General features: G+C 42.7%; 1 protein-coding gene across 1 annotated transcript in view; it reads right to left on the bottom strand.

The window, feature by feature from the left end:
- LOC147115800 (cilia- and flagella-associated protein 337-like) overlaps positions 1 to 14613 on the bottom strand; it is a 102131-nt gene that overhangs the window by 36272 nt on the left and 51246 nt on the right. Inside the window, exons 11-15 of the mRNA XM_085990381.1 lie at positions 11821 to 11951; positions 10753 to 10851; positions 8814 to 8978; positions 6461 to 6648; positions 77 to 274 (exon numbers count right to left, since the gene is read on the bottom strand). Coding sequence (XP_085846507.1) covers positions 77 to 274; positions 6461 to 6648; positions 8814 to 8978; positions 10753 to 10851; positions 11821 to 11951 — 781 coding nt within the window. The remainder of the gene's footprint in view (positions 1 to 76; positions 275 to 6460; positions 6649 to 8813; positions 8979 to 10752; positions 10852 to 11820; positions 11952 to 14613) is intronic.

Raw genomic sequence — 14613 nt, 5'->3', positions numbered from 1 at the left:
CAGCATTAGTTTCTTAACCTGCATACATGCAACCAACTTGATAATTCAAGTAAAATAAAAGAAAAATTATCTGTACCTGTCCAAATACACCAATCACTGATCCAGAAATGTCACTCAAAACAATACTGCAGTCAGCAGATGCAGAAAGAATTAGCAAATGGTCATCCTGCACACAAGTTTCAAGGTGACTGATGCAATCTGTATGAGGTTGTATTGCTGCCGCCATTGGTGGAGATTGAGTAGTGACAATGTCACTGGAACACAAGCAGTATTCCTAATCAGAAACAAACAGAAGCATAATGTGCAGTTTAGTTCCTCACAACAGTTGAATGAATAACATCAATGTTCTATTCTAGGTGAGATTAATGTTATTGTGTGGGTAAAACCTTGCTCATCTGCCTGCAAACAGGAAAAAATAATAAAATTGTATCAACGCTTTCTGGTTGTGGAAGTGAATGTCATAAACAAATGAATTAGATTGAGATGATCTGAGAGTGAAGTTACATACTAAAAAATAAATCATGGCCCGTAATTTGTGGTCTGGAAAAGGGCATCCACGGGCAGAGAGTTTATTTGCCCAACGTATGGCCTGCTTTTACCAGCGTAAGAGCTAAAAAAAAAAAAAAATTTTTTTATCAATCATTCAAACATTAAAAAACCTGCACAATAAGGTATGGTTATTTTTACCCCCTTTAAAACATTTAAATTTATTTTTCAAAAAATTTAATTTCTTTTAAATATTTAATTAAATGGCATTTTAATTCATTTAAAATATGTAATTTTAAAAAATGTATTTGATGTATACATGTATTTTTGGGGGTATTCCCATTCATGCTTATGGGGTTTCTGTACATACGGAACCCCCATAAGCATGAATGGGGATCCCCATTCTTTCACTTGTTGGGCCGGTCCACGTGATTCCAGGGGTGCTCGCGAACTGCCTGCATCCTTGGGATACATGTGTAAGAATTCGCAATAATTTACAGTTCTGAAGATTCATGTTTTTTGATTAAAGTATCCCTGGGCAATGTGCTTTTTAAATTTCCAGGGATAAAATGGCTGTCACACCACATGGCCGAATGACAAAAGAGGTTTGGAATGCAGCTTTCTGTGTCTGGAAGTAAGGTTCAATGAAGACAAAGGACATTGCTTTGTTTATAAAGCAATTGAATGCTATTAGCATTTGTTTGTATATCGAGTGGATACACCTAAACTGCAGAAGAGACTCTTTGTATCTTGAATGGGTTTCCAATCACCCAGTACTGGACTATAGAGCAGATGTATCTCCCTTTTGTTTCAGCAAAGGGAACTCTGAAAATCACATTAACTCAATCTAACCACTTTGAGTTAGCCTATCACAGCTTTGGGGTTAATTTTGCACACAGCCCTTGTAAGGCAGGATGTGAGGGGCTCACCAGGTATAAAAAAAGGCTGAGCAGCCAGCTCGCTCTCTTGGCTCTTGGCTCTTGACTTCCTGGGACGATAGGTGAGCTCTCTCTCTCTCTCTCTCTCTTCGCTGGACCATGTGAGCAGAGATTTTCTGACTCCACACAAGGCAACCTAGCAGGAGTTAAGGGGGGGATGGTGATTTAAGGGAATTGCTAAGATTGTTTAAATACATTGTAGCCATTGTATCCCTCGTTTTTGCCGTGTGTACCCCCTTGATATATAGTTTTACAATTTCACTGTGTTCGTGTGGGATAGTTTGATATTGTGATTGTAGTTTCTTTTAGTTAATAAAGCTTGATTTTTTTCTCTCATCCAAACCACTTGTTCCGTTTTTATATCATTAATTATAAGTTCCTCCACTCAGAACTAAAGGAGGGGTAGCGATTCGAAACCGCTGTTTGTAAATTGGTTTAGAGTGCAGCAGCAAAAAGACTGCTGGCCAGGTAGATTACCTTAAACCAGTTTAAAAGAAGCCTCCGGAATCCTTACAATGGCGAGCCAGCCAGGAGTGGAGGCAGTTTTTGATTTAATAAGTGGTCTGGATCTGGAGAAAGCATCAGCTCTTGTTTCTCTCGTTGTTTTCAGTATGTGGGTAGCCCTGCGGATGTTAGAAGCAGCGTGTAAGCTGACCTATCGGGGTATAGGTGGCTGGGCCAGGAAGGGAGAGAAGAGAGAGCAGGAGGAAAGGTTTAGGGAAGCAAGGGCAGCTTATAAGCTGGCCTGCGCCCTAAGGTTTGAGGAAGCAGATCATGGCCCCTGTAGTGCAGCGATAGAAAGCCTTAACATGGCTTTAAATGCATCAAAGGGGATGATTTGTCTGATCAGCCCGAAGGCAGGTCAGCTGGATTTTACTGGCAGCCCAAATCAAACCGCCCCACAGGCATCACCCAGGGAAAGGCTGGCTAGGGAATTAGAGATCCCAAGACAGCAGCCCACAGCTCCGGGTCTTGAGGAGCTCTGGCAGCAAGGAGGGGTGGACAATGGGGTGGTAGGAGATCACCAGCAGGTCCCGCTAGGCAGGCGGGGACCAGGGCCAGTGTACCCCCTCCAGCAACGGAGGTACGGTCCGTCCGTGAGGAGTGAGCCTGAGAATAGGAATCCTCAGCCCACAGCATGTTTGAGTTCACAGGCAAGCACTGTGGCTTGTGTGGGGGGAGGAGCCATTCATATTCAGAATAAGCTGTTTAATCCAGGGAACAGGAAAGGAGAGTTCTGGGACCCCTGTGGAGCAGGCCCAGTAGCAGAAATCCAGGACAAGGGAGGCACGCAGGGGATAGTTTTGGCCCCAGGAAAAAGGCAGGTCCAAGCAAGTTCAAGTTCACAGCCTACAAAAATAGGAACTGTGACTTGTTTCCAGGGAAAAGCAGACAAACCCAGAGAGAGATTTGCACCGGCAGGCTGCCAGGTACATTATACAGTGCGGGCTAGTTGGGCATGGGGGAGAAGGTTCCCAGCCAGCTGGGGCTGTGACCCAAGCTCAGGGTCCACCAGCCAAAGTTTCCCCCATAGAGACACCCCTCAGAAGGTCTCAGCGGGTGCCCCAGCCTAAGAAAGCATGGTCACCCACTTTACAGTGGAGTAGGACGGTTTCCCGAGCCAGGGAAAAGCCAGAGAACAGAGGCCCCCACTCAACAGCCATAAGCTGCGGGGGACCAGAGACAGGAGGCAGACCAGCTTCGCTGCAGCCAGCAGCAATCTGCGACAGTGCCAGAAATTAGACTGGCCGTCCGGAGACGGGCGGCATTTGTATGATAGCTATGTGTATGTATATAGCTTGCTTTAAGGTGTATTTTAAGTTTTGTTGATTTAACTAGTTTGTTAAGTAAGTTTAAAGAGTTTAAATTTACATGTGTGCCAAATGTTTGTATTTTGGTCCGAGGTCGAGGGACCCGACCATGTCTCCACCTAAGGCAGCAGGTCAGTGAGACCTGGCTGCATGTCCCTTTTAAGTTTTTGCAGGAGATGGGAAAATGAAGCAGCCATGTTCGCCCAGCCCGAGCTGGACATCGAATGAAGATACGGAATGTTGGGGATCACCTCGCCACTGGACGAATCCAGGAGACCCCGCAGCGATCTTCGGGAAAAACCGGACAGAGTCTGGAGGAACTTACCTACTCCTCCTACGGGGAGGAGATGGCCCCAGCTGGGTGGGGCATGGCCCCCAACCCAGCACTATCCTGACCGAAGTTCACTTGCGGGAGACCTCGCTGTCGAGGAGTCACGATGGGGAAGCGCGGGTGCCTGGTCATAGGGACGCGTTCCCCGGGGGTGGGTGGTGATGGCCCGGGAATGATTGTATAGAGGAGGGGGAGACCCAAGAGTCGCGTGGGTGCGGTCGGGGGAGGGAGGAACTCACCCGGGGGCCCACGGGCAAGAGGATAAGTTGTGGCTGGGAAGGATGAGTGGGTGGCCGGGTCAGTGTGGGGCCAGGGAGTGCCGCCACACAGGCACCCATCATTTTCTGCAGCCAGTCGAGGGAAGACGGGAGGGGGAGGGACTGGGAGTCAAGAGATCCTATACTCCCCGGTCTCGGTCTGTGCCGAGGTAATTTTAAACGTGAGGGGTACTCCACCTCCACAAAGGGACAAGGGAACGGTTCGGGGCTGGCGGAACAGGCTGGTCGCTAAATCCATTCTGCCTGTTTTAAAGTTTAAGCTGATCAAAGTGGGGTGGAAGGTACTTTTACTGCCCGAGTGGGAGGAGCAATACCCACTCGAATTTCGCGACCCATCATCGGCCCGTGATGATCGGGGTTCATAAGCATGTTGTTTAATGATTTTTTTGTATTTTGTGTTGCAGCCCCAAGTTGAGCAGAGGCGTGAGGTCCTCTCCGTGCTTGGAACCAGTTTGTGACAACTCCAAGTTGAGCAGAGGCGTAGGACCCTCTCCGTGCTTGCGATAAATTTTTGAGTACATTGTGTAACTAAGATTGCAACATTTTGTAATAACTTATGATGTAAGAAAAAAGGTGATTGTAAATTTGGTTTACACTGTATAATTTTACAAGCGTGTAGGGGTATGAGACCCCTTAGTGAAAACTGAAGTATCTGTAAGATGCCTACCGTACCATGGTTTTTTTCTTGAATTTAAGGGGAATAGACAGGACGGGGATCAGTGGCAGATAGCTATTAGGTAAATACAGGGGATGGTTGTTTGTGGGGGGTCAGAAATTATTGCGCATTTCTTCAAGAGGATACTACAAGCAAGCTGGAAGTATCCAAGGGCGGACTGTAAGAATTCACAATAATTTACAGTTCTGAAGATTCATGTTTTTTGATTAAAGTATCCCTGGGCAATGTGCTTTTTAAATTTCCAGGGATAAAATGGCTGTCACACCACATGGCCGAATGACAAAAGAGGTTTGGAATGCAGCTTTCTGTGTCTGGAAGTAAGGTTCAATGAAGACAAAGGACATTGCTTTGTTTATAAAGCAATTGAATGCTATTAGCATTTGTTTGTATATCGAGTGGATACACCTAAACTGCAGAAGAGACTCTTTGTATCTTGAATGGGTTTCCAATCACCCAGTACTGGACTATAGAGCAGATGTATCTCCCTTTTGTTTCAGCAAAGGGAGCTCTGAAAATCACATTAACTCAATCTAACCACTTTGAGTTAGCCTATCACAGCTTTGGGGTTAATTTTGCACACAGCCCTTGTAAGGCAGGATGTGAGGGGCTCACCAGGTATAAAAAAAGGCTGAGCAGCCAGCTCGCTCTCTTGGCTCTTGACTTCCTGGGACGATAGGTGAGTTCTCTCTCTCTCTCTCTCTCTCTCTCTCTCTTCGCTGGACCATGTGAGCAGAGATTTTCTGACTCCACACAAGGCAACCTAGCAGGAGTTAAGGGGGGGGATGGTGATTTAAGGGAATTGCTAAGATTGTTTAAATACATTGTAGCCATTGTATCCCTCGTTTTTGCCGTGTGTACCCCCTTGATATATAGTTTTACAATTTCACTGTGTTCGTGTGGGATAGTTTGATATTGTGATTGTAGTTTCTTTTAGTTAATAAAGCTTGATTTTTTTCTCTCATCCAAACCACTTGTTCCGTTTTTATATCATTAATTATAAGTTCCTCCACTCAGAACTAAAGGAGGGGTAGCGATTCGAAACTGCTGTTTGTAAATTGGTTTAGAGTGCAGCAGCAAAAAGACTGCTGGCCAGGTAGATTACCTTAAACCAGTTTAAAAGAAGCCTCCGGAATCCTTACACATGGGCCTCTACCCGCGGGTACCCGGAAAGACCCCGGACCATGAGTCTCCGTACCTCCCAGACCACCAGGTACGTGGGCATTTTATTGGCGGATTGAAGGCATTTCCTCGTGGGAAGCCTCTGACCACAAATTCAGGGCCCATGTTTATTTTCCCCTGATAAACAAGTTCAGATAGCAAAGAAGCTGTAAATTGCAGGTCAGTGTCCATTTTAACATTAAAGTCAACAAATTTATGAACAATCTGTTTCATTTAGCTTGTGTTTGCTTTTGTCCAAATCTAATATTTACAATGTGAGCTCCTGTGTCTTTATGGTAGAATAGAGCACCTTGAGCTGATTTAGGAACAAGATCCGGGTCTTTATTTTTTCTATTTTAGTACTCAACACGCTGGAAGCTATAGTATTAACAAAAAATACACTAACCAATTAATTAAATCACTTTTCTCTTATGTTCAAATTATGATAAAAACATTGTTTAACCACTGAAAAATCATTTGTATTTCTTGATTTGAATCCAATTAACATTTAACATACAATAGCAAAATACTGCGGATGCTGGAAATCTGAAAGGTCTTCGACCTGAAACGTTAACTCTGTTTCTCTCTCCACGGATGCTGCCTGGCCTGCTGAGTTTTTCCAGCGTTTTCTATTGTTATTTAACATTTAACAATTGTGTTTCCACTAATTGAAGGCTAATTTTCAGAGCTTCCAAATCATCAAAAGTAGATTTTTATTTAGAAACTGATGATCACAGAAATGAAAGAGTACACATAAACTTAAGCAAACAAAGGTTATTTACCTGTATGTTCCAAACTTTAATACATCCATTCACATCCCCTGTAATAAGGTAGTCACTTTTTTTATCAACTGTCATAATAATGGACACTGCATCAGCATGTGCCTCAAACTCAGCCAGTAGAAGGCTTTTAAAGGTATCCCAGAAGCGAACAATCCCAGAACCACCACAAGCCACAAAGTTTGCACCACCTGAAGTTTAAAACACAGTCCAAAAAACTTTACATGTTGTAAGGAAATCACTCCTAATTGCAAAGCTAAATAAATACACAACCAGAGCCACACCATCTCACATGGTATGCCCTCTATAAATCTTCAATGAGTTAACTTATTATTATAAATAAGTTAACTTATATTATTATAAATGAAGACATCTTCTAAGATGCACTTATTTTTCTAAAGCCACCTTAGAGCTGTTTCTGAATCAATGGTATGGCAGGTTCTAAAATACTTTCCTGCAATTGAACATACTACTTTTAAGTTTTTAACTCACTGAGTGACAAATAGAAAGTGGTAATAACAACAGAAAATGCTGGAAAAACTCAGCAGGCCAGGCAACATCCGTGGAGAGAAAATAGAGTCAACGTTTTGAGTGAAAACCCTTTGTCAAGACTAAAGAAGCACAGGAAACGAAATAGATTAAGAGGCCAGGCTGGGAGAGAACAAAAGAGAAGAGACATTAAGAGGTATTCAAAACGAGACGAGATGGTGATAGGACTAGTGGAGACAAAAGACGGCTCTAGATTAGGTGTGAAATGCGCTGGCAGAATGGGAGACAGCTGCCATGTGGGAGAGAGAAAAAAAATAGAAAGAAAGGGGGGTGGGGGGTGGGGGGGGAAAGGCCAAAACAAAGGTGTGGATAAAAAATATAAGTAAAAATGTAATAGGGGCCAAGGTTATGATCTGAAATTGTTGAACTCGATATTGAATCCGGAAGGCTGTAAAGTGCCTAATCGGAAGATGAGGTGCTGTTCCTCGAGTTTACGGTGAGCTTCCGTGGAACAATGCAAGAGACCGAGGATGGTGAGGTCTGAGTGGGAATGGGGCGGTGAATTAAAATGACAGGCGACCGGAAGCTCGGGGTCACCCTTACGGACTGAACGGAGGTGTTCCGCAAAGCGGTCACCCAATCTGCATTTGGTCTCCCCAATGTACTTGTACTTGAAAGAGCAGAGCTTCATAAATTGACTACTTGCCAATAAAATTACCGTTGCAGCAAATTGGAAGCAAATTTTGTACATAGTTTAGTAATGTCATTCTCACTATAGCATCTGTTACAAATAAGAACAAAAATCACATGGCAGGCAACTAACGACAACATGAATGTACTGGACTTTCAACTGACACCTGAAGTTGGTGCTCAGCAGTTAGCTTTATCAACGAGACAAATTTAGCAGCTATGGCCAAGTTGTCCCAGGACAGAGATGGCAACTGTCCAAATCATAGAATCATAGATGATCCCTTTTCCTTGTTCGTATATGCTCTCTGGACAAATCAGTCAAATGCACTCAAAATATTTATGGGCAGAACTATCCTAGTCTTTTGACTGATTTGGATAAGATGAATGCAATTAGCTAACCTTTAATGACATTTGCACACCCAAAGCACTGCTAACACAGAATAGCCACCCTGTTGTTGCACTTTCAATTTCCATTGGATGGGAAAATGGAAAAATTGTAAATTATTTGTAAAGTAAAGGTGTACTTTTTTTCAAATGAACCTTCAAATCTTCAATCAGGGCCCTGGCACAGAGCCTAGGAAATGATGACTATCATATAATATTTATTGTCTGTGTATTTTTTGAAAAATTCAGGAAGGAATGCTCCTCTAAATAAATTGATTTAACTTATATAATCGTGTTTTTATATTATTTTTCCATAAAAGTGGCAGCATTGTTCCAAATAAATTAAACTACTGTGCTTTATAAACATATACAGGAAACTTTGGTTTATCCGGAGGTTGTATGTCCGGAAATCTCGATCTACCGGCAGAAATCAGGAGCCGTTTTGTTAGGTCTTTTTTCTTCTCGTGGCTTTTGTTTCCAACAGTCAGGCCTGCAAAGTCTCTCTGAAGCTGTTGCTAAGCTACAGAGACGCTTCCAAGGTACGGGACGACTGTTTAGAAGCTGTTGCTAAGCAACAGTGTTTGTTGTCAGATACGGAGATGAAAACCTCCGTATGCTTCAACATGTCTGGCAGTTTTGATAGATCGGCAACAGCTCGGTCCCGTCGGTGCCGGATATAACAAAGTTTCCTGTATATTGATTGAAACGTAGATCGATCAAAAGCAACAAAGGCAGATAACACATGCATAAATATAGCTTCAGCTTACATACTAAAGTAATTGTGCTTTCTTACCCGTAGTAAAAACATTCTTTCTGCCCTCTAAGAAGAATATTCTTGTAACTACGTAGCTACATTCATTATCCTCACTGCCAGGATTAAACAATTGATATTTGTTTGAAATTGTAGAAAAGTTCTCTATAGCGCGAGGTTCTTGCTGTTGTTGTTGTAGTTGATGGTCTGCAATGATTTTTAAAAAATATATAAATCAGGAAAGCAGAGCTCACATTTATTAACAATACAAAAAGTTAAAAATCTAAGGGCTAGATTTTCAGTATAGACAGTTTTGGGGCGCTAACCTTAGCGCCCGCCCGAAGTTAGCGCCCGCCCCAAAGTAGCGCCCCGTTGCCGGAAATTCAGTGGCTTCGCCCTAAGAGGTTGGTGGAGCGCTAAAAGAGGCGTTCCACTACTATCTTTAGGCGCTAAGCCGGCGGTGCAGAGCGCAGCGCCCGAGCTCGGGCGCAGCGCACGGCAGACAGTGAGCTCTTAAAGGGGAAGGGTGCATGTGTTTGTTTAGGAGGAGGAGGAGGAGGAGGAGGAGGAGGAGGCGGTGGCGGCCGGAAACATAAATACACCGTTCACAACAACACACTGGATCCTTCCACACAACACATGCAGACTGCCGTTTATAGTGCAGGAGGAGTGCCCTTTAATTTGCGCTCCCCAGGGTGTGTTGCGTTCCATTTTACAAACGCTCTGGACGCCAGCCGCAGAATGGGGCGGTCCGACTGAAGTTTGGATTCGGGGCGGCCAAAGGGCGTTGCACGAGGATGTGACGTCATTTTCTGCGCGCGCATCCGGGCGGCCGCTAAACTTTGCGCCGGCGCTAACGGGCAACTTAATTTGGGGCGGGGCGCAAACTGCGCTGCGCCCGGGCGCTACACGAATAGCGCCCGAAAATCACTTCTCTTAAGGCGCTAACTGCTGGCGCAAGCAACTGAAAATCTAGCCCTTAGTATCTTACTTTAATATACAGTAGAAGTTAACATTTCAGAAAAGTAACTAAGTTAAATTGAACATGATTTTTTTTTAAAGTAGAAACATATAACTTGAATGTTGTTCTGGAGTTCTGCTTATTACACAGTTTTACAAAGTAATACTTCCATATTAAATTTCAAGCTTTTTTCTGTTTTTGAGTGTGAATAAATCTATAGCGAGGCTTGTTTAAAAGGTTTTTCACATTGTTGTTACCTGATTTCAAGCAGTACTAGAGTGGTGGGGGCAAGAAATCAGCCAGGGAGCTGTTTCGTTGCGAGATTTTCTGCCAGAAGTGAAGACAGATGTTGAACAAACAGCCAAATATGGGTAGATGTATTCAAAGTAGGCAAGAACAATGAGCTGAGCCATAAAGCACCTTTTCCATCATTATCGCCATAGCAATGCATGATGATAGTAACACCAGTACTATCGTCCAATGTTGCTAAGGCAGTGAAAGTTTTTTTTTTAAAAGACTTACATCGTCCCACCCTCCCAGAGAGTGGAATTGGTCTTGGGTCTACTGATTCACTCCATCCACCTCAGAAATGTAAATATCAGCTTCAAAAGACCCCTCTTCTTGTACATCCCCACAGCCAGCTGTCCCCCCTCTACTGCTGCAGACACCCTTGAAGGCCTGTAGCAGCTATTTCCCACCCCATCCCAACACAGACTCCACATCACAGGAGTATCACCTGAAGCCTGCCTGGAAAATACCCATGAGGCTAACCATGAGAAATTTACCAGGGTCAGTACAATAGGTGGGCAGAAAGCCCGCATCACCACAGTTCCAGCGGCAAAACCACTGCTAAGAATAATTTAGGCCACAATATTCTTTTCTAGGGTTTAATGTATCTGTAAAAATTAGGAATATTATTTGAAGTGATCTCCCACAGTATGTTTAACTAATGAAAAACAGCATCACTAAGGGCAAAAATTAAACTACAAACATGAATTAGATAGAAAGTATTAAATTTACCTGATTTAGATTTCGGAGTTCTCTTGAAACATGGGTGAAATCTACATGATGCATTTTCAGAATTATTATTCCATACTACAATCTCCCCATCATAACTGCCTGTAGAAATCACATTCAGATATTGTTCATATTTAATTAAATACTGATTCCTTCATGAAATATTGGATGAAACTGTGTTCTGCTTTCACATAAAAAGTGGCACCAGCCAAATATCAATTTAACTTTCACAAGATGATAGAAAAGGCAATTTAAAAAAAGTATTAATTTGGCATAATGGTAAGGAATTATGTAGTCTTTTTAGGATTTGAATATTGCATACATTGTAATCAAACGTACAATTTTCCCTTAATAATTCAGTGTCCTTAGTGCACGGAATTATATAAAAAAAAGGTTAAACATAGAAACAGGATAAAGCCATTCAGCCCCTCGAGCCTGTTCCTCCATTCATTTAGTTCATGGCTGATCTGTACCTTAACTCCATTTATCCACCATTTTTCCATATTCCTTGATACCCTTACCTAACAATCTATCAATCTCAGTCTTGAAAATTCTAATTGATCCAGTATCCACAGCCTTTTGGGAGTGGTGATGATAAAAAGATGAAACAAGAGGAAGATGTAATAAACCCCGCTGGCACCGTGGAATGTCATATAACATCTGAGTTTGTACATTTGCTATTGGGCGATTAGATATTTCATTTGCATTATTTTCTCCAGTTATGGCTTCTTATCTAGATTAGAGTGTGTAGAGATGCTGTGTGTTTTTAATGCATATTTTGTGTTCTGTGCATTCACATGTACACTCCTATCTGCATATGTACATGTAAAAAAACTTAACTCAAGGTATCTGCTGAGAAAATAATGTTTCCATTACATCTATATTTGAAGTTATGGTAAGAAAAAATGATTTAAATGTGCACTAATTTACCAGATCTGATTCAAATAGCAGCTAAAAATATTTGACAATTTTATTTCAAATTTGTTGTTTGTGTCTAATCCCATGAGTTGGAAGAGTTGAAAAATCATGTTAAACTTGTTTTTCTACATAAAATATAATGAAATAGTAAACCTGTTACAAGGGTTTGAGGTGGTAAGAATGCTGCACAAAGGATGTCATTTTGGTGCTGTGCTTTCCCCTTCCATTCTGAGGGTTGAACAAAGAATTCAGTGAAGGTATCCATTCTGAAGACAGTAATAATTCTGGAAGATAAAAATATTAGCATGATGAAGCAAATTTACAAATTTCAAAGTTACCAATTAAGGCTTTAAAATGAGATGGACCATGCCACAGAGTGATATACATAGAAATACACAAGTTATTTCCCACATTCAGAAGTTCTCAATCCTGAATATACTGCTGGACACCAAGTAGAGGCTACAGTCAGAAAGGAAATTTGGAAGGGAAGACACCCTGAGTTGTTCATTTGCACTTTATAATGGCCCAGCAATTCCGTTCCAAACGCGTGAGTACGGTCGGGGTACTCACGCGTCTGGCCGGAGGAAATGCCGGTTTTCAGCATGCACAGCGCATGCGGAGAAAACCGGCATTTCCAGTCCTCTGAACGAAGGGGTTCAGAGGCACAGCGCGTGCGACTGCACAGGCAGCGCTTGCGCAGTGAACTTCGTCGATTTCATTCATGGATTCAGTGAGGTTAAGTCCTTACAAGTTACACTTGAAAAAAGCATGTGTAAAGTTGCTCCAGAGGCTGCGGAGGAAGATATATTTTATCGTGGAGCTTCTGAAAGGCAATATTTTTGTTTGGGAAAGGGAGGAAAGTTATTTTAAGAAATGCTGAGGTAAGTTTTAAAGTTTAAATTTTTTTTTTAAACGGGTTTTCAGTACTGTAGGTAGAAGGAGCAATTGTGGCTGTGTGAATTGAATGTGAAAATGAGTGTGCTAAAATGAGTAATGTAACATTTCCAACACTTTTAAGAAAGAAACTTTTCATCAGTAATAAGTAATTATGTATGTATGTCCACATATATTCCTTTACGTATATGTATGTATGTTTTATATTCCTTTACTTATGTGTATGAATGTATGTTTTTAATTATGATTTTCCAATAAGTTACTTTCTCTGAAAGTCGTAATTAAATACATACATTCATACACATAAGTAAAGGAATATATACATACACGCAAAGGAATATATACAGACATACATACATAATTACTTAAAAGAATATATTACTGATGAAAAGTTTCTTTCTTAAAAATGTTGGAGTCATTTTTACATTTAATAAACACAGCAAATTCAATTCACATAGCCACAATTGATCCTTCTACCTACAGTACTGAAAACCCGTTTTAAAAAACAAAAATAAACTTTAAAACTTACCTCAGCATTTCTTAAAATAACTTTCCTCCCTTTCCCAAACAAAAATATTGCCTTTCAGAAGCTCCACGATAAAAAATATCTTCCTCCGCAGCCTCTGGAGCAACTGTACTCATGCTTTTTTCATGTGTAAGTTGTAAGGACTTAACCTCACTGAAAGCATGAAAGAAACCGGCGAATTTTACTGCGCACGCGCTGCCTGTACAGTCGCACGCGTCCTGCCTCTGAACCCCTTCGTTCAGAGGACAGGAAATGCCGGTTTTCCCCGCATGCGCTGTGCATGCTGAAAACCGGCATTTCCTCCGGCCAGACGCGTGACTACCCCAACCGTACTTGCACGTTTGGAAGGGAATTACTGGGCCAACATTTTACATGTCAATAAAATGAAAAATTTAACAATTGCACGATTTGCCCCCTTGCATCTGCGACTGAGGGTCCAAGGAGGTGCATTGCGCAAGAGGTCATCGTCGTACGTATCCTCACACTGTTCCCTTTCGGGAACTGTATGAAGTGGTGGAAGGATTTCTGGCCACGTTAACACTCCTTCCGTGACCATAACCATCTTCATACCAGCCATTAGGGTGGTTAGTCCTATGGCGCGAGGGTTTTACGGGCTCCCACAACCCATCCGAGGGGGGGGGGGGCCACCCACACCCGCGGACGCAAGTATCCCGCTGGATGTCCACCCAGAATTTATAGTTGGAGCTCCGACTCCACTTGCCGGGACTGGCTGGAGCGAGGTTCGAAACCCTACTCCTTCTGGCCCAGCGGCGGGGATGCTTACCGCTACGCAAAAGGCCCACTCCGCGCAAAAGATGACACCCTTACGTTTCCTGCACCTTTTCCCTCCCCGTGACTGGAGCCCTATGCTGCCACTTGAAAGACCAAGCTATCATCTGTCCTTTTTGCAGCGCCTTGGACTTCTCATTGCCAATGATGAGCAGGCGCTGCACCTCCACCTCATTGTGAGTTCTTTTAATGCCGTGAATTGTGCTCATTCCAGCCATTTCACGTTGCTAATCTGAGTGGGCCTTTGACGTAGCGGTAGCATCCCCGCCACTGGGCCACACCACGTAGGGTTTCGAACCCCGCTCCAGACAGTCCCGGCAAGTGGAGTCGGAGCTCCGGCTCTAAATTCTGGGTAGACATCCAGTGGGATATTTGCGTCCGTGGGTGTGGGTGGCCCCCCCCCTCGTATAGGTTGTGGGAGCCCGTAAAACCCTCCCGCCATAGGACTAACCACCCTAATGGCTGGTACAAAGATGGTTACGGTCACGGAAGGAGCGTTAATCACGGCCAGAAATCCTTCCACCACTTCATACCGTTCCCCAAAGGGAACAGTGTGAAGACACGTACGACGACGACGTTGCTAATTAAATAAATGGAATGAAAAAAGTGCTTTCAGGGTTTTTAAAAGTCCTGAAATCGCTTTAATTCTGTTTAAAACTACTTCAGATTCTTCAAAATAATTTAAACGTGTTTAAAAGTTTATAAAAGTTACCAAAAGCTTCTTAAAAAAACAAAAA

The sequence above is a fragment of the Somniosus microcephalus genome, chromosome 6 (assembly GCF_052327205.1).
Source record: "Somniosus microcephalus isolate GS21.2 chromosome 6, FLI_Smic_1.0, whole genome shotgun sequence".
Lineage (NCBI taxonomy): Eukaryota > Metazoa > Chordata > Chondrichthyes > Squaliformes > Somniosidae > Somniosus > Somniosus microcephalus.
Note: the sequence above shows the minus strand (reverse complement) of the source record. Positions and strands in the feature narration are given on the sequence as shown.